The sequence below is a fragment of the Diabrotica undecimpunctata genome, chromosome 5, assembly GCF_040954645.1.
Source record: "Diabrotica undecimpunctata isolate CICGRU chromosome 5, icDiaUnde3, whole genome shotgun sequence".
NCBI classification, from domain to species: Eukaryota; Metazoa; Arthropoda; class Insecta; order Coleoptera; family Chrysomelidae; genus Diabrotica; species Diabrotica undecimpunctata.
In genome coordinates, this window is record NC_092807.1 from 123903386 (window position 1) to 123924437 (window position 21052).

General features: G+C 34.3%; 1 protein-coding gene across 1 annotated transcript; it reads right to left on the minus strand.

Annotated features, from left to right (window-relative positions):
• Positions 1 to 8647: 8647 nt before the first annotated feature.
• LOC140441753 (uncharacterized) lies at positions 8648 to 20461 on the minus strand. The gene is made up of 2 exons (XM_072532652.1): positions 20125 to 20461; positions 8648 to 12314 (listed from the first exon to the last, which is right to left on the minus strand). Exons 1-2 carry the CDS (start codon positions 20354 to 20356, stop codon positions 11347 to 11349), a joined length of 1200 nt encoding a protein of 399 aa, XP_072388753.1. The 5' UTR covers positions 20357 to 20461; the 3' UTR covers positions 8648 to 11346.
• Between the last annotated feature and the right edge of the window lie 591 nt (positions 20462 to 21052).

Sequence of the window (21052 nt, forward strand, 5' to 3'; positions counted from 1 at the left end):
AGGGCAGGAAATTACAAAAGAGCTTGTAGAAAAAAATATAGACATATGGGCACTACAAAAGACGAAGAAAAAAAGAAAGGGTCAAATTATGCTAGATGACTAACTGATGATTTACAGTGGTGTTGCGAAAGAAACCAGAGCCAAAGAAGGAGTTGCCCTGTTGATACACAAAAATTTTTTACACCAATTACAAGAATAATATACCTCTGAGAGAATAGTAAGTGTTAAAATTAAACTGGATGTCAAACCTCTGAATGTGATAGCAATTTATTTACCAAAGAACAACCGAGATACCACCACAAGCGAAAACTTTTACGAACACCTTCAGACTATAATAAACGAGACTCCAAATGATGAATATTTAATTTTAACGCCCATGTTGGCAATAATATAGTTCCAGGAATAAAACAGCGATATAACGAAAATATCAGAAATGAAAACGGAGACCTTCTAACGGATCTCTGCAACATAAACGTATTAACACTTTGGCTACTGGCTATAAATTTAAAGTTTTTTGTCAGAAACTTAAAGTATATTTTGGTAAAATTCACAATATTTAATATTAAAAACACGTAAATCAGTATTTAGGTATTTTTTTTTTAAAAGCATATGTAAGGGACGTGTCAAAAAATGGTACACACAGTTTGTCACAGAAATAAATGCGTAAATATCTTCTTAGAAACTATGTGTACCATTTTTGGACACAATGTACATTTTTTGTTGCACAGTAATGAGTGTCAAAAAAGCAGTTGGTACACAAAAACTTATTACTGCATACTAGACAAGATGTTTTAACACGTTTTGTTTCTTTTATAGCAAAGTTACGTCCATTTCTAGCATTATTAATTTTATAACATCTTCTACAACGACCTCTCTGTTCCACTTCGGAAAGTTTGTGATTTCTTTCTTGGTTAACACGACGATCATCCAAATTTTTCATCTGAATATTTTGACTACGAAAAATTTCTGAAGCGATTTCTTCTCGAAATTTAGCGACACTTATCTTATTGTTTGTTATAGTCTCGTATGCAGTATGTGCATTTATAATAGATGTTTTAACCAAAAGTTCAATTGAAACTTTCCTATACCATTCAATACCCCTACGCACTGCTGATGAATATGATGCTTTTTGATCAGAGACGTCTATAAATGATTTCACAATATTATACTGCACGATTGTGGAAGGCTTTCTCACGACACCCCTTTTTGTTGGCAAGTCCACTATTTCAGGCACAGACTCCGTAGTGAGAAACATGACATCTCTTTTGTTTTTCCATTTTCCAATTATGACTTTACTGTTGCTCTGTCTCATGACTAATTCACCCCTTTTTAATTTAGCCTCACTTACTACTTTTGGATTATGCTTCCTGCGGTTTCTCAGTGTGCCTATTAAATGTGTATCTTTGTTCAGAATTTCGTGTGCTAAATTCACGCTAGTGTAATAATTATCTGTGCACAAAACGCGACCTGAATGTAAAAGTGGTTCCATAAGCACCACTTTTGTACCAATTGGCTTTTCATTAGGTGTTTGCTCTTTTCCTGTATACATTTTAAAATTTTATGTGTAACCTTTCACTCCACACAGTTTAAATAATTTCACACCGTATGTGTGACGCTTCTCCGGTATATATTGGCAAAAGCTCAGTCGTCCTCTAAAAGGGATCATCGTCTCATCTATACACACATTCTTGTCAGGAGTATATGCTGATTGGAACTTCTTATTAACAAATTTTTAAAGGGAAGGAATTTTTTGAGCCTATCATCTGAGGCAATTTCGTTGTTGGAGAAGTACAAATTGGACAAAAGAAGCTCAAACCTTATCCTGGACATGTGAACAAATTTTCCAATTTCATTTTTGTACAGCATATTGGTGCTTAAATAATCTTTCAAAATGGGTTTACGATCTAAACCCATCCATATTAGAAGACCTAAGAAAACAAAAATTTCGGATTGAATTGTGTTTCTCCATTGTCCCAATAATGCTGTTTTTGTTAATGTTTAATTTGTAATTCCTGATACTATTTTCTGTTTAGCATATCTGTTGGTTTACTCGGCAATAAGCGATAAGATATCGTCAATAAATAATTTATAAAAATGAATTGGATGATCTCCTTCCCTTTGTGCAAAAAAACTTTGGGAGAATCCTGAATTTTCCGTGAAAGTAAATGTGTTCAAATTACCTACAAAATTATAAACTCAAAACTATGAAAGTTACTACTAATTTATATATTACCTGTAAAATTATTCCAAATGACATTAGGATTAGGATTATTTAAAAAATTATCAGGTTCAGAATCGTTGTTGAGAGATTCTAGATCAGATTCGAATTCTAACTCTTCCCTGTCACTGTTAATTTCTAAATTAGAGGAAGAAGAACACGAATCTTGATAATTTGAATCATCTATATCATCAACATCATCTTCACTAATAAACTCATACTCCATTTCACTCATATTCTCCGCTATTTCAAGTAGTTCAGCATCACTTAATTTTTTATTTGACATTTTGTACTAATTTTAGAAACGTAAACACACAAGACTAATGTTGTACAAACATCAAGTTTCTGCAAGTCAGAAAATGGCCATAATATGCCATCTGCTGAAGGAGTCCCAAACTGCTCCGCCACAATTTTAAAAAATCGGTCATAGTACGGCCATCTGTTGAATAAGTCCCAAACTGCTTCGCCAGAATTTAGCAGTAAACTGTAGGAACCTAGATACGCATTTAAAACCATCAGAACTGTGTACACACAGCTTGAAACATTACCATTTCATGTGACCAAATTTGGTACACGCAGTTTCTGGTAAACATCAACTGTGTACCAGAAATGGTACACACAGTAGCCAAAGTGTTAATAATACATTTCTCCCCCATAAAGAACAAGACAAATACACTTTTGTCTTGTAAAACTTGTCTTGTCAGAAAACAGTAGAGAACAAAGATCTATGATATTCTGTCGAAGAAAGAGTTACAGGCCTCTCAAATCTTGGATGTAATAGCACTAACATCAGCAGAAATAGGAAGCGATCATAAATTGGTATTGTGCAAAATCCGAATGAAAACACATAATATGTAATAACAAAACACCAGAACACACCATAAAGATAAAAGTCGAAAGCTTACAGGATGACTCCACAAGATACCTATTCCAAAAAAGAATAACCGAAAAAAAGCAGAAATACATATAATCAAAGAAAGTGATAGAGTCGAAGAAAGCTTTGCAAAAATTAAGTCTAATATCTTAGCCTCGACCAAGGAAGTTCTTGGGGAAAGAAATATAAATAAAAATAAATCGTTTCCCAAGGCGAAGAACTCCATGGTTTTGTACAGAAGTGAAGGAAAAATGTAAAGAAAAGAAAAAAGCTTACCTGAAACACATGTCAAACAAAACACAAGAGGCATTTCATAATTACAAGGCAATTAGAAAAGAAACACATGCACTTGTAAGAAAAATGATCACTAGGAACGCTTTTCGAAAGAAATGGAACATGATTTCCTTGCAAAAGGAAATATGGCGCCTCATAAAAGCTCAAAGAACGGAGGTAAAGGAACTAATAGAACACATACAAAAGGACACGTAGATTGACTACATAAAAATCTATATGCAGAGGAAGAACAAACGACGCTAAAACCGGAAATACCAGAAATTACCACAAATGAAGAACTTAATATAAACGTACAGGAATTTCAGAAAATACTCGAAAACCTGAAGAACAGAAAAGCAGCAGGTAAAGGCGGGATACCAAACAATTAACAATATTAATTAATAAAATTATAAAACACAATAAAATACCGGAGGAATGGAGAACAAGCGAACCAAATCTACTTTTCAAAAAAGGAGATAAAAAACAGCCAGAAAACTAGAGGTATAAACTTGTTAAATACTACGCTAAAACTTACAACTAAAATTTTACAAGTGCTAATAAATCAGAGGATAAGTTTAGCAGATTAACAACAAAGTATAATAACAAGCCTTAAAGATGTAATCCATCTTCTGTATAATAGAGAAGTTTCCCTAAATATTATAAAAGCTATCGATAACATCTACCAAAGCAACAAAATGAAAGTTAGAATAGATGGACAACTTACAGAACCTATAGAAATAGGCAGCGGAATAAAACAAGGGGATTCATTGAGCCCATGCTCTTCAATTTGATCATGGATAAAATCATCAAAACCGTTAACAAAGGAAGAGGATACAGAATGGGAAACAAAGAAATCAAAATAGGTACTCTGTTACGCAGACGACGAAATATTGATAGCCCAAGATGAAGATAGTCTACAAAGACTGGTCCACAGATTTAACATAAGAGCAAAAGAATTTAATATCAGAATCTCATCTCAGAAAACTAAAACACTAGTAGACAGCAAAGAACCAACCAGATCTAAAATAGAAAATGGCATCAGTATTGAACAAGTAATGGGAATAAAATACCTGGGAATTACACTGTCTAGTTATGGAGACCTGGACAAAGAAGTGAGAGATCAAGTACAAAAAGCAAATAGACTGGCAGGATGCCTTAATAATTCTATATGGCGAAACAGACACATTGACACTGAGATGAAGTCAAGAATTTATAAAGACAGTGTAAGACCAATAATGAAATACGCCTCAACAACAAGACCCGACACAGCCATAACGCAAAGGCTACTGGAAACGGTAGAGATAAGAGTACTGAGAAGAATTACAGGAAATACGATGAGAGATCGAAAGAGAAGTAAAGACTTGTCACCAATCGGCAGAAGAAATATGGAGTGACAACTTTCGATAGAGGTATTAATCCGCCAATGAACAGGCAGAATTGCTTATAAAGAGAAAGAAGCAGAAGAAGAAGGTACATGAAAAAAAAAATGTCTACAACTGTAGACATTAATAGTCAATGAAATAAATTACACTATTTATTGAAAAATGAAAATACAGTAAAAATTTAAACAAAATGTAAGTATTTATTTTCCATGAAAATTTACAAAACAATTGCAATCTTTTTGAAGGCACAAATGTACCTCACTTTTAGTACAAGTCCACGTAAACTTGCCCTTGCGGCCAAAATTCTTGCACCGTCCAGGAAGGGAACCCCAGTGTGCTCAGGCATATTGTTTATGTTGTCTAATTGTACCGCTGCAAGCAGCCTTACTTCAATTTTAGCTCGACTCAGTTTCTTGATGAGCACCTCCCCTATCTCCATTCTGAAGTGCAATAAGTCTAGTCGTTTTTTCGTTGGGCGACCAAGTAATTGGCAATCTTTTCTGTACTCTAACCAAGAATTTACAATTGCCATATCCACCGCAGGAAATATCATTCTGTGTCCATTTTTCGAAACGAATGTTTGTTAGGTATAATGATTATAAGGGCGTCAGCTTTGTCGACTCTTTGGTATTCCTTCACTATTTGATCGGTTGCTTGAATTCGTGGTTTTGCAGTTTTATCCCAACGTTTTACTTTGTCTTGGTCTCCTATTCCTACATAGTTTGAAGCCAAAGCAACTGAGTTGCTTTAATAAAGTCCTCGTAGACATACCGTCTCAGGACTTGCAACTTAATGTAGAGTCATATGTCGCCATGTTACCAATCCAACGGTAACTTTACCATCTTAATTTTAAACTAGACATTATGTAAACTAAATTTCATTTAGTAATTTTTAAAGGGTTTTTACCCTTTAATTTATTGAATCTTTTTCTTTATTGATGTGGCACATTTCCAAAAACAATCTTCTTTTGTAACTATTTTCTTGCCTTAAGACCCTGACATTTGGGTACCGTAATTTCGGCAGACTTTGACTCACTTTCGAAGTTTAAATGTATATTTCAGTATTCTGAATATATAAAAGTATGTTTCTTTATTTGTTTGAGTTTTTGACTACTTTTTTACAAAAATTACACTAAAACACAAAGAAGCGCTTACTTTATTACAAAAAAAAAGTGCTGTGCAAAGTCACCTGTCGGGTTACACATTACATTTATTATCTGTGATTATTATTGTTTAGGCTAAAGTCACCCTACAAGATAAATCAGAAACAAACATTTTGTTAGATATAAAAAATATTTAAATTTCAAACAAAAAAAAACTAAAACTAACATGAAACTCTACATAGGGCCCTAAGTTCACAAAAAAACAATTTTTTATCAAAAAATGAACAATAAAACGATTTACAAGCTTTTTTTTTAATCTGTAAAGAAATATCGGTTATCTCTAAGTTCCAATGGCTCTGTAAAATCAATATTACCCAGGATTTTACAGGTAGGATTTTCTTACGGCGACTTCGGCCCATTGTCATAAACTTCTTTCACGAAGTACCATTACTTGCACCTAATCATAGCAGTTATTACTACCTCTTACAAATCAATTGAATTTTCCTGGAAAGCTGTCCAAGTAGTCGGATACAATTAAGAAGTCTCCAACTCGAATGGAAAACTGTTGTAGATCTTATTATTCCCATAGCTCTGCATTATTCCTATTCTCATTAGATGCAGAATTAGACGTAGTATCTGCAGTGTTTTCAAAATCTTGTATTCTATTGAAACATTTTGTTTTTTTTTACCATCTTATGTTTAGGCAATTCACTACAGCCAGCTGCAGCAATGGTGGCTTGTTCAGAGATTTCTTAATCTAGGCTACTGCCAAGTACAACTTCGTTATTAACGTCTCCGAGTACCTCATTTTGTATATTTTCTTTCTCTGTTTCGCAAGTCTGATTATTGGCTTGATTGCTCGCCTGTTCAGTTTTCCTTTCAATGTTACGTTTTGCTACCATTTCAGTTTTCGTTTTTGATTTTCTTGTAGTGTCATCTTCTTTTACTGGCTTCTTCTTAGCCGCTTTTTTGCAACTGCAGCATCTTGTTGGCTTTTAACATCTTCAGCACAGATACTTTTCCCTGCGGCAATTTCTATTTTTCTTTTTCTTCTAACAACTCCATCACCTGTGGGCTGTAATCCCCTTTTTATGCAAGAAAATTTAAAACAGCGTCACTTACTCTCTCGAAGGTACTTGCGCAGCATCAGTTTTATAGTTTGGAATTCTGGTTAGTACTTCCTCTGCGTTTAGGGGAAAAATGCCACATTTTCTAAAGCCACTTTCCAAATTTTTTCCGCCATTTACACTAATTATTTCAACTAGTTTTTTCAAAAGAGTGGAAAAGGTGCTTTTTGGGATTAAGGTGCTTTCGTAAAAATTGTCTGACCACCATATTGTTTTGTATGCCTATTTTTTAAAGTACTTACTGGCACACCAAATTCTATTGCAGTTTTTTTCTGAGATAGAACACCATTTCTAATAGTTTCTAGAGCTCTTTAGACTGTGTCTGCCGTGTAACTTCCATAATTTCTACTACCAGCAACACGTTTGTAATTGGAGGGCATCTAAAAGAGAAAAAAGGTTACCCATGTCGTTAGTGCTATAAGTTAATAAACCCTGCAGTTGTTACAAGGCTAAATTCAAATTTAAAATCAGCATTTACTTACTTTAATTTAATATAGAACCAACGAATGACAAAAATCCGACAATCAACAAACCTAAAAATTGTATAGCACCTTGCAAATAATACCTGACCTTCTTAGTTTGTATGTTTAGAATGAATTAATGCTGCACGGTGTTTAAGAATTCGCAGATTTTCAATACGCAACCATGTAATTAATCTTACTCTTGGAGGTATTATTGGTTGCCAACCAATTTTTCCGGGTCAAAAAATCTTATGTGAAATGGCTACATTTTAGAAATTCGTTTTTTTTTAATATAACAAGTATTACCGTCTCTCTCTTGTCGTTTCCTCATTGCTGAGGATCGTGATTTCCTACAATGCCTCTACGTCCTTCTACGTTTCCGTAATTTATTAAAATTTTCCTACAGTTCATATGATGCTGATGGTGCGGTATAATGAAATTTACTTGATGATATATTGTACAAACGCCCTAGTTACTAAAATATCTTTCTCCCAAAATGAGCCAAAGTCACCCGAAATTACGGATGTCAAAATGGTGCTGTTTTTAATGGTGGTCATCTGCCGCAAACGTATTTTTCTTTTTTTTCAGTCACTTTTGTTATTGTTCTTATTCTCTGTTTAAGCCATTGTGAAGTTTGGCAGACATAACAGCTCTGACAATCCGAACAAGGCAACTTGTAGATAACATTACTTTTATAAAGAGTTGGAGTCTTGTCTTTATTTTTTGAAAACAATTGTTTGTTTTCCAATACATTATAATTAAAAATTTTTATATTATTAAATTTTTTAAATATTCTAGTCACAAGAGTTAGATGCTTTATCAATTGTGATTTTTATATTGAATTAGCTGCACTGCTCCAATATCAGTGGGACCGTCAAAAATGTCTGAGTTAAATATCAGTTTTTTTTTTATATGTTTTGGGTATTCATTATTTTCAAAGATGTTTAATAGCAAGTTTACATTTCTGTTCATGAACTTTTCGTCACTAATGTGCCTTACCCTATTTTTCATTGCAATTACCTACTGTGTTAAACTACGAATTACTTCTAATTACTGTATTAAACTATGAAAAATAACTTCATAATATATCCAAACAAATCAAGACTTTGCGAAAAGCCGATAATAACTGTTGTAAGTAAAATTATGATAAGACAGCTTAAAACAAATTTTACATTTGAAAGGTTTTTCTCCAGTGTGCACTTTCAAATGGGTTTTTAAATTACTTGCTTCACTTACCTACTTCAAACAATTTTACATTCGAATAAGCTGCTTAGAACAAATTTCACCCTTGTACGGTTTTTATCCAGTGTACATTCTCAAATGTTTGTTCAAAGAACCTGCTTCACTAAACTGCTTAAAACAAATTTAACACGTTAGACGCCATGACAAGCAAGTGTGCATCTCAGTCACTGAACTTACTGACGTCATGAGAAGCACCTTCGCATCTCATACCATTAGTGTATTTCAGGCTACGTGGTACATCCGCGCTTCACAGTACCTGCCCATTCATTTATTTGGAATACAGTTTCTCAGTGGCCTGGTGAATATTTAGTCTGTATTTTTAGGATACTAGTTTCTAGCAATAAAACAATATGTTATTATGTAGCTTAAAACTAAGTTTTATTTATATATAACGTAAACAACTATTTTTAATGCAAAGGATCAGTAAATGTTCCTTAAAAATTAGCAATACATGTTTCTAGTTAAGAAATAAATGAAAAAAATAATATTTGCGCATAGACAAATGTCTATAGATTACATGAATGAACCTCGCAAAAACATGTGATACAATAAAATTTATTGCACTGAATGCTTGAAACGAGAAAAGGGAGTTTTAGCGTGTGCAAATTTTCTACCATACCATTCTTCTGGCCGAACTTTGCATTTCCTCCATATGGTGACCTTCACGAGCATGCGGCATATGTTGCTCTGGATTAGTTAGTCTAGTGAAATCTACCAGTTGACAAACCAACTCTTCCTTGAAAGATGTGATGGACACGTTACTGTTGGTTACTTTTTGGTAAATTATATAGGCGTTGACAATAGCTGACCCTAGAAGAAGCTCAATTGCTATTTTACGATACCATTTCACTGATTTTCGTAATGTTGTAGAGTAAGACTTTAGTTGGTCGGATATATCTATAAATCCTTTGCTCTTATTGTAGTCGACAACAGAAACTGGCTTTTCAACAATTCCTCCCCTTTGATGGACATCTACCATTTCAGCAGTATGCTTTGTACTCAGCATAAGCACTTAGCGTTTGTCCTTCTACTTAGTTACTACTACACCTATGTTACTCTCCATCCTAATAATTTCCCCTTTCTTTAATTTTGCACCTGTCACTTCTTTAGGATTAAGTTTCCTGTTTTGCCTCAAAGTTCCCACCAAATTTGTATTTTTGTTTAGCAACCTATGTGCTAATGCAACGCTAGTATAAAAATTGTCTGTGCATATAGTACGTCCAACATCTAATAAGTTATTAGCTAAACTAAACACAACACTATCCGGAACTGACATATTTTCAGTTTTATCATTACCACAATAAATTTGTAGATCATACGTATAACCTCCATCCAAAAAGAGTTTATATCTTCACCCCGAATTTATGTCTCTTGTTTTTGATATACTGCCGAAATGACAGTCGGCCCCTAAAGGGAACTACAGTTTCATCAATGCAGAGTTCTTCCCCCGGCACTACCACTCTGAAAATTTGATACCAATTTCTCCAATAGGGGTGATAGTTTATACAGTCGAAGTCCTTTATCAATATTTTCATTGTCACTAAAATGTAAATTGGCAAGTAATAATTCAAACGGATTATATGAACAATATGAACACAATTTTGGCAATCCCATCCAGACAAGAATGGCCAAAAATGTCTTTATTTCTTCGGTATTTGTATCTACCCACTTATTAATTCTAGCTTTCGGACCGTGATCACCTATATTTATCTTTTGATGTGCATATCGATTAGTTTCTTGCACAATCCAATCAATAATGTTGTCACTCACAAATAGTTGAAAAAAGTCAAGGGAAGTTTTATCATACATCTCAAAAAACTCGGCTTTGATACCCGAGTATTGAACACTGAATGTAATGTTTTTCAAGTTCTGACCATCTACCGTGTTCCATAACAAGGGCTGGTTATAATCAATCACAATGTCATCGTCTTTTGAAGAGTTTTCATCATCTGGCAGTCGATATTGGGAAATAACATTGTCAATGGTATCGTCTACTGTTCTTAAGTTTTGCGATGTTGAAGGTAAATCTTGTAAATTACCTTGCATTTTTTGTCTCTTGCTCTCCGGAACACCTTGATTTGACGAAGAACTACTTATTTCGTCATCACTATCTAATTCAACATTTTTATCACGAACACTGTCATCACTCTCCTCGTCTGAAAAAAACTCTTCCACTAGCTTTTGCAAACGCTTTTGCTCCATTTCATGTGACATATTGAAAACTGATAATACACACTACAACCTCGCCTACCGACAACTAACACGAAATACATTTGTCTAGCGAATGTAACGTATAAAATAAACAAGTTACGACAGGTTTATTCTTGCCTTATACGAGAAGCAAGTGTGCATCACATGACTCCAGGAATCCAAAAGTTATTTGTGGCCACGAGATGCACACGTGCTTCTCACTTAAAATAATTCTAAAAAACATTAAAAATGTAAGATTTTGTACTTAAACTAAAGTATAACTATTTAAAATACATTAACTAATACTGTAAATGTATTTAATAGTTTGGCCCACGTAACTTTTTTTTAATATGCATTGTGGCGTTTAAGGTGTTAATACTTGTGAGGTTTTTCTCCAGTGTGGACACTCAGATGTTTGTTCAAATTACTTTTGTCACTAAACTGCTTAAAACAAATTTGACATTCGTAACATTTTTCTCAAGAGTGCACTTTCAAATGACGTTTCAAATGATCTTTTCGAGCAAACTGCTTAAAACAAATTGCACACTTGTAAGATTTTTCTTCAGTGTGCAATCTCAAATGTATTTTTAAATGACTAGCTGTAGTAAACTGCTTAAAACAAATTTCACACTTGTAAGGTTTTTCGCCAGTGTGCACTCTCAGATGTTTTTTCAAATTACTTTTTTCACTACACTGCCTAAAACAAATTTGACATTCGTAAAGTTTGTCTCCAGTGTGTAATCTCAAATGTTGTTTTAAATGATTCGTTCGAGCAAATTGCTTAAGACAAATTTCACACTTGTACGGTTTTTCTCCAGTGTGCACTCTCAAATGTATTTTCAAACTATTTGCTGTAGTAAACTGCTTAAAACAAATTTCACATTTGTGAGGTTTTTCTCCGGAGTGCACACTCAAATGTATTTTCAAATGACTTGCTGTAGCAAACTGCTTAAAACAAATTTTACACTTGTAAGATTTTTCTCCAGTGTGCAATCTCAAATGTACTTTCAAATGACTTGCTGTAGTAAACTGCTTAAAACAAATTTCACATTTGAGAGAATTTTCTCCAGTGTGCGCACTCAAATGCATTCTCAAATTAGCTGCTGTAGTAAACTGCTTAGAACAAATTTCACACTTGTAAAATGTTTCTCCAGTGTGCAATCTCAAATGTATTTTCAAATAAGTTGCTGTAGTAAACTGCTTAAAACAAATTTCACACTTATAAGCTTTTTCTCCAGTGTGCGTTCTCAAATGTCGTTTCAAATTATCCATTCGAGTAAACTGCTTAAAACAAATTTCACATTTGTCAGATCTTTTTCCAGTCACAACCTTGGTATTTTTATTTAATATTTTTCCTTCAGCATGTAGATTCATATAATTTTCTTCGTGAGATGAATGTTCAATTTGTGTCCCCATAATTTCCATTTTGTTCTCTTGGAGATAATCTAAAAATCAAACTGACTATAATATAAATATTTAAGTACAAGGGAAATTGAATTTAAAACTAAAGAAATGTAATAATCATAAGTTTCTGACTTCTATACGAGTAATAGTCAGCCCTCTTGTCTTTAGTAAAGTTGCACCTCAACGCATTCAATATGAGCATATGAACACGAAAGAAACAATGATACAGTGAAGTAAAGACGGTTGAGCACAAGGAGGTACCACAATGACCGTGAAACTTCTATGAGTCACATTTTTAAACCTATGGACCTAAAAGAAGGACATATTTCCGGATTTGGGCACTATACCATAATGATTCAGGTTAAATATGAAATATTGTACTCCTAAACCAACAGCCAATACGTACAAACTGTTATGCGATATTGATACAGGAAGTGGAGTTCTTACTAGAAAACTAAAGTATTTGTTTGCAACTGGCAGTTTTACAAATGCATATCTTCAAATCAAGGTTAAGAGTTACCGTTAAGCCCATAAACCATTGCTGTATGGATGCAGTTGAAAGCAATAAGGTTTTCTTTTTGAAAAAAATCGAGTTACGCATTAATTTGTTTAGTTACATAAACTTAAAAAAGACCCCACCATATTAAAAACTCTTACGAGGTAGGCGCAAATATTTTACGGAGCGAATCGACACTTACTCTCCTATCCCTACTTATTCTTTCTTTACACGGCAAATTACGTGTAGTAAAATTCTCACTGGAATGGAAGCTTTAAATTGTCGAATTTATACTAAATTTAAATAAGCTATACAGGAGACGTAAACATTAGCAGGTGTAGGCCTGTAACAGGACCGCATTTACGTTTATCTTTTCGTTTGGCCAGAAGTATTATCTTCTAAAATACGAAATTTATATTTTAATTTTGCAAAAACTGTGAGACAAGGAACCTGATTGTTTTTAGTTTATATTCGTCAATAGGAAGCATTTATACAGGACGAAAAAAAAAACAAGAAGTTATTTTTTTATCTCATAAAGGGAAAAAAAATTTTATATACAGGGTGTTTTCAAAAAATATAAGATTTATTTATAATTTTTTTTTAGTTATTTGTACGATGCCAAAAAGTTTAAATATTGCAAAACGGTTAGTTTTTTTTTAATAAAAATACAAAGTGATTCATAATTCATTAGAGTTCGGCGCAAATATAAGACAGATATAGAGATCTCACCTACTTTTAAACATTCTTCCGATGAACTGGATAATATGTCATCATCATCAACTTTGGGATGTAAAGCTAGTTCGCGTCCGTAGTAGAACACTACTACACGTGCACCCTGGGTAACGCTGAATGAACCAGCACAAAAAGGCGCCAGACAATCTTGAATCTCCTGGCAATTCAAATATCACAGAAAATCTTTCCAGAAATGACACTTGTAAACGGACCTTATCAGGACCATTTGACCAAAGAACTGGGACCAAGCCTACGGGTTTGCCATTTTAACATAGAAGGCATAAGCAGGGCAAAATGTCAAATCCTGCACAGACTTTTAAAAGACAACGAAGTTGACCTAGTAGCACTTCAGGAAACGCACACAGAAACAAAGGTCAACTAAGCTCAAGAGGAAAAATCCCCGGCTATGATCTTTTGGGCGCTACCTACGATAGAGCTTACGGAGTGGCAACATATGTCCGTTCAAACATAGAAAATGCAACATTAATCGCCACTTCTACCGAGAACAACATCCACGAGGTAACTGTGAAAATAGGCAATGTCATAATAGCTAACATATACAAACCTCCTGCCATTACCTGGCCTGTCCAAGTTCTTAATCCCTATGAACACCCAGCCATATACGTAGGGGATTTCAACAGCCACCATGAGATGTGTAAATACTCAGACACTGACAGAAATGGCACGTCCCTTGTGGAATGGGCAGAAGAACATGGTGCCCACCTTCTATTCGACGCCAAAGATAGAGGCACTTTCAGATCTGCGGACTGGAGGAGAGAATATAACCCTGATCTCTGTTTTGTTACCATTGACAACAAAGGCCAACCGCTAGCAGCATTACGAAGGGTTATGCCTGACTTTCCACATAGCCAACATCGCCCCGTCCTAATCAAGATCGGTACCAGCATTCCGATTATAAGATCGTTCCCATGCCCCAGATGGAACTTCAAGAAAGCTAACTGGTCTGCTCTCACCAATAACCTTGACAAATGCCTAGGATGGATTCCACCAAAGAGCCAGAACTACGGGAGACTAACAAGAGCAATAATCACCTCAGCAAAAGCGACAATCCCTAGAGGATACCGCAAAGAATATATCCCTGGTTGGACAGAACAGAGCGAAAAACTGTATGAAGAATATTGCGAAGATGGAAAGCAGGAGATTGCAGACGAACTACTCCACAGCATTGATGCTGCCAGGCGTGAAAAATGGACCCAAACAGCAGAAAACCTAGACTTTCAGAAGTCAAGTCGACAAGCTTGGTCCCTACTGCGGAAACTCGGAAGTAGCAACCCACCCGTTCGCCAAACCAACCTAGTAACTCCAGACCAAATAGCTACGCACATAGTGTCAACCTCTAGGGCACCTCAAAATCGTTTACATACAAAATCTAGTCTTGCACACTCAACAGAATATTCCAACCCATTTACGCATGAAGAAATATCGCAAGCCCTAAATGAAATGAAAACAGGAAAAGCGCCGGGTTTCGACGCCATTCACGCTGAGTTCCTCAAACATAGCGGCAGATTCACTAGACAATGGCTCGCAGAATTCTTTTCTGACATCCTTCAAACGGGAAACGTCCCCGACCAACTCAAAAATGCAAAAATCGTCGCCATTTTAAAACCAGGGAAAAGTAATAATTCACCGAAAAACTACCGCCCCATCGCACTCTTAAGTATAGTGTACAAATTGTTCGAAAGACTGTTGTATAATAGAATCAGCAAAACCATATTCCAACATTTACCAGTGGAACAGGCAGGATTTCGGCCAAACCGCAGCTGCACAGACCAGGTACTCGCCCTGGCCAATTATGTGGAATCAAACTTTCAAAAGCAATTGAAAACAACCGCTGTCTTCATCGATCTATCTGCTGCTTACGACACTGTGTGGCGACAAGGGGCAATATATAAATTAATGCGAATAATCCCATGCAGAAAGACCACTGAGGTTATTAACGCCATGCTATCCAACAGATGTTTTAAACTTATATTGGGAGACAAGACTAGTACCCAAAGAAAACTGAATAATGGACTTCCACAAGGATCCATGCTGGCTCCCATGCTTTTCAGCCTCTACATAGCAGACATGCCAGAAACCACATCAAAAAAGTTTGGATATGCAGACGACTGGACGCTTGCCGCAAGTCATAAAGAATTCGAGGTCACTGAACGCATTCTAACAAACGATATAAATGCCCTAGGGAATTATTTCCGCAAATGGAGATTGCAACCCAATACAACTAAGACAGAAGTGTCCTGCTTCCATTTGAACAACAAAATGGCCGACTATCAACCTCAAATCCATTTTGAGGATAGACTCCTTAACTATAATAAACACCCAAAATACTTAGGTGTTACACTTGACAGAACGCTAAACTTTAAAGGACATTTTACTAAGACTGCTGCAAAACTCCGAACTCGTAACAACATCCTGCAAAAGCGCTATACCCCGTAGCGGAATACTGTGCACCAGTATGGATAAACAGTCCACATACTCACCGTGTTGTCAGAGAATTTACAAAAATCAATACTGATCCTGAGCTCCGCTCCCATGTCGGAACTTCCGCCAGAGACATAAATAGGCTCCGTTCTAGACACCCGCTTCTAAAAACAGCAAAAAGGCTAGTAGATCAAAACGTTAATGTAACAGAACGGTGGATAAAACAATGGGAGAATAATGCTGCACCAGCTAACTGGAACATGCCATGTATTACAGGCAAACCTGAGGGCTTCAACCAACCGAGACGAATTTGGACCACACTCAATAGAATAAGGACGAACTGTGGCAGATGTTCCGACTCACTTTTTAGATGGGGAAAAATACAATCACCAAATTGCGACTGTGGCGCCGAAAGGCAAACAGTAAAACACATGGTGGAGGAATGCCCGATTCGATCCTATAACGACAACCCTTCGGATTACCTGGCTGCTACAAAAGAGTCAATCGAATATATTTATAATCTAGGTAGCCATACGCTAAATAATAAATCATCAACTTTTATAACAAGTGGTTTAAAATGTGTTTCAATTATATTTTCCAGTCGCCACATTTCCTTTTCTACTTTTTCTTGAATATGTAAAAGGCAGTTCTTCCATATTTCTGGTATAATTGATGAAATTGAATTATAAAATAGATTTATGGCATCTGAGAATTTGAAGGTGGTGTTTTTTCCAGAAGTATTATTTTTAATATTTGCCCAGATGAGTTCTACGGGGTTAACTCATAGTGCTAGGGAGGAAGTCTCAATACCAGTTTATTCTGGGTTTTTGCCATTTCATCAATTACGTATTTATCATAAAATATTTTATATTTTTTTTTATGATTGAAAGAAGCTGTACTTTAAGCATATATTGATCAAATTGTATATTTTTGGAAAGGAGCCAATTCTGGATATTGCTTTTTTTAGATGTACTTGTTATTATCTCTATTTTACAAGAATGGTACGGTTGTCAAGAAAAATGATAGATTTATTTTGTAATGCTGGTAAGACATTGAAATTTATCAACAATTTTCAAAAGCTTGATCTGTCTCTGGATCGGATCATCTCTTCATGGTAATCACTAGATTTATCGACTTAAATGCCCAGAGGGGATTTGAAACAAACCCATTCTCGCTGCTAATGTGACATATAATCTTTCAAATAATAAGTCTTTTACCTTTTCCTAAAAATTTAAAGTCTTTGTAAGTTTTGAGATTTGAAATATATGGAATGCAATAAATTACTTGAAGATTTTTTTAATCCCGTAAATGTGTGTTTTTCATCAAATATAACAAATCAGGATCATCGTTCATCTCCTTTAAAACATTATACAAGGTGGGTATTTTGTATTCTTAGCGCTAAGAAAACTTCTTATAGTTCGTTTTCAAGAAGGACTCCATGTATTTTCAACTAATTTATCAGCAGGATCGGTGGACGACATTTTTGTTTTAAACAACAGTAATCACGTATACAGTTTAAAGTCATTATACAGATAAAAATAAATGCTTAAGTAGTTTTAAAACACACAGCAAAATAACACAATAACTCAACGCTATTTAGGAATGGTATTCAGAAAGAGGGAAACGTCTGACAGCCTCGAATTTTGGTCGGATTTGTAAATTAAAGGTAACAACCGACAAAAGAAAGGTTGCCAAAGACATTATTTTAAATGCTTGCTTTAGATATTTGCCCACCAGGAATGTATGTTCATCAGGAATATCCTTTCTTAGCTGCAACACCTGCAGATGGACTCATAGGTAATAATTTGTTGTCGAAATTAAATGTCAAATTTCAGCAAAATATTTATGTCCTAAAGATGCAATAGAGAGGATACTCCAGTCTTCAGAGACGAAAATGCCACTGAACCTCTAAAAATCATACGAACAAGCTGAATTTTGCCAAAAACCTCAATTTTAAGACACCAAAAAAAGATGTACAAAAGTTCACAAGTGTCACGCCTGGGGTTTCCCCTAAAAGTCACCTACTAGAGGGAGGAAAAAGGAAAAAAAATTGATTTACCAAGAATCTGCACGCCATAGAACAAAATATTTCAAATAAAAAATTAGCTAAGATAATTTTGAACAAAAATATTTATTAGCGTTTTTTGTGCAGAATGAATCATTCTCCCAGAAACAGCGATTGAGGCGATTTTGAATGTCAGTTACACTCGCGAAATCAATGTTCAATAAAATTTGTATCAGCTTGACAGTAAAAATTGGATATCTTTTGATCAAAGTGTTCTATTGACAAAACTCGTGATCCGTGCATTTTGATTTTTGTTGATAGCACACTCTCATCAAAAGATATCGATTTTTACCGTCGAGTTTATACAAATTTTATTTAATATTGATTTTGCGCGAGCAAATGACATTCAAAACCGCGGGTCACTTCAAGCGTTGTTTCTGAGAGGACGGTTCATTCTACACAAAAAGTGCTATTAAACATTTTTATTCAAAATTATCTCAGCTGCATTTTTTATTTAAAACATTTTTTTCTACAGCCTACAGATTCTTGGTAAATCGATTTTTTAGCGTTTTTACCCCCCTGCAAGGGAGGTTTTAGGGGGAAGCCCGGGGGTAAAAGTGGTAAACTTTTTGCAACTTTTTTGGGGTTTTAAAATTTATATTCTCGGCAAAATTCAGCTTATTCATATTATTTTTAGGCTCTGACGACCGGACTAGGAAAATACTAAAAAGTATATGGAAGTGAAAGTTAATAGATATATTTTAGAGATAAATCATGCGAATTACTATCAAATTCAAAGGCAGTTATTTGCATCAAATAAAAACTTTTGTTACTTTTGTGTGTGGACCCCGAAAGGATTTATATTCGGGCTTATTGAAAAAGATGAGCAATTATGGGAGCAAATGGTCAAAAAATTAAGAGAATTTTATTTTAACAATTACCACAATTAATATAGCAATAGAGTAATACAAGAAATAATTAACGAAAAGTAAGTTTCTTCTTCTTGATGTACCTATCCATTATGAATGTTGGCGATCATCATGGAAATCTTTATCTTATCTGCAGCAGCACGGAAAAGCTGCATAGATGTTGTGTTGAACCAGATTCTGAGGTTCGTTAACCAAGATGTTCTTCTTCCTGGACCTCGTTTTCCAAATATTTTTCCTTGCAGGATGGCTTGAAGGAGAGCATATCTGGATTCATTTCTCATAATATGTCCGATGAATTGTAACTTTCGAGATTTGATGGTGGTCATTACCTCTCGGTTCTTATTCATTCTTCTGATGACCTCCTTATTTGTGACTTGGTCAGTCCACAGGATCGTAAGTATTCTCTGATATAGCCACATCTCAAGTAAGGTTAAGTGTTTAAAAATTTTTGTTTTCTATTTTTCATTTTCTATCTATAACAATACTTATAATATTTTATTTGCATGTTTACATAGTTGTATAATGCCGGCACATTGGGTATAAAATCTTATTTTTTATTTATTTTAAATAACATTATTACTGTATAATAGGAATGGAGGTTTCTGTGCTTACATTCCTCCAGCAAGATTAAATTTTTTCTGTTACAAGAATTAACTTTAGGGTATACAAGAAACACAATGACGTTTTAATGAAATATTAATTAGCATTTGTATTATTGACAAAAGCCTACTCAGAATTTAGTGAAACAATGAGCTGTTAGTTGCAAACAAATAAAGTATGTATAGACATATTCATGTTATGCTTTAACAATCTTCTTTTTAAGAAGTTAAAAATTATAAAACTATAAGAATCCAAGAAAAAAATGTCCATTAGATCAAGCTTGTTGAAATGGAAGTTTTTCATTTTAATTTTTCATTATTTCTGTTTACTTTCATAAATAGTTGTGATAATAGAATATATAAAATTCATCTCAATTAATTTTCTTTTCTTTACACATTCTGGGAAAACCTTCTTACTTGAAGGATTATCTGCAATGATTATAACCTTTAGTATAGGATAGAATACTGTTTTGTATTATTATTAAAGAATATAGAGGCATATGGGTCTATATTCTTTGTTATTATTTTAGATTCTTTGGCATTAGGTTATGATTCTGTGGGAGAACTAATAATGTTAAAAACTAGAATAAATATATCCTAATAAATGCTGACTTTATTCAAGAACCTATCCAAACAAAAGTTACTAACCTTTTTCAGTTTTTTGGTTTTTTTCAAATGGTTTAAGTTTATTTCCATGTTCTCTTTCAGTTTTTATAAGATGTTCTTTTGACTCTAAATAATCAAATGTGTCATGTGTACTTTTTCTAATGGATTCTTCCTGAATTTCACATTTAAAGCCTCCCAAAAGTGCACCATCCAGGTCATTATACTCTATTTCTACTTTACACGTTTCCTCGATAACTTCTTGTTTTACCTCCATTTGATTACTTTGATTTTGATTGAATGTGATGGGAAATTTTTTTGTGTTCACAATTCACACTGGTTTTTGTTTTTACATTTTTTGGTTCGTCCCAGTCCCAGTGAAGATAGCCTCAAATGAGCTGTCAATTAAGTTTCACAGAACAAAGTATTGCGTTGGCAGTGTTGCCATGTCCTTAGAATGTATATGTTATATTCTTCAAATACCAAGAGAGAAAGCTTTTAAAACGTACATTTTTATTATACCTATTATTTTATGGATTCTGCAACTTGATAACTTATGAATGAATGAATTTACATTTGTTTTTTAAATTAATTGCAGTTAATTATTAGAACATTTTTTGACATTTTACTATTTACTTCTAAAAACTGTTTTAAAACTATTTACTTTTTCTTTTTGGGTAATTATAAAGTATTCATATTTAAATATCATATTGCTTTTGCGTATATTTTATTTGTAATGCAAATTTCAACAATGCCAAACAACAATATTTCGTTCTGTCAAACTCTTTTGATTCTATCTTCACTGGGACCAAATATGAGAAATGTCCGATTTTATGTATTTCAACAATAATTTTATAAGTCTGGCTAATTGGCTTTGCCAAAGCCATATTTTTAGAAAAAAAAAACAATAATTTTACACCAGTGGCGGCTGGTGTGGTAAAATTTTGGGTAGGCCAAGCCAGCAAATTACATA

Coding starts and splice junctions, on each gene's coding strand:
- LOC140441753 (XM_072532652.1), bottom strand. CDS start 20,356: ATGGAGGTAAAACAAGAAGTTATCGAGGAAACGTGTAAAGTAGAAATA. Junction 12,315..20,124: donor AAACCAAAAAACTGAAAAAG/GTTAGTAACTTT, acceptor TTTGATTTTTAG/ATTATCTCCAAGAGAACAAA.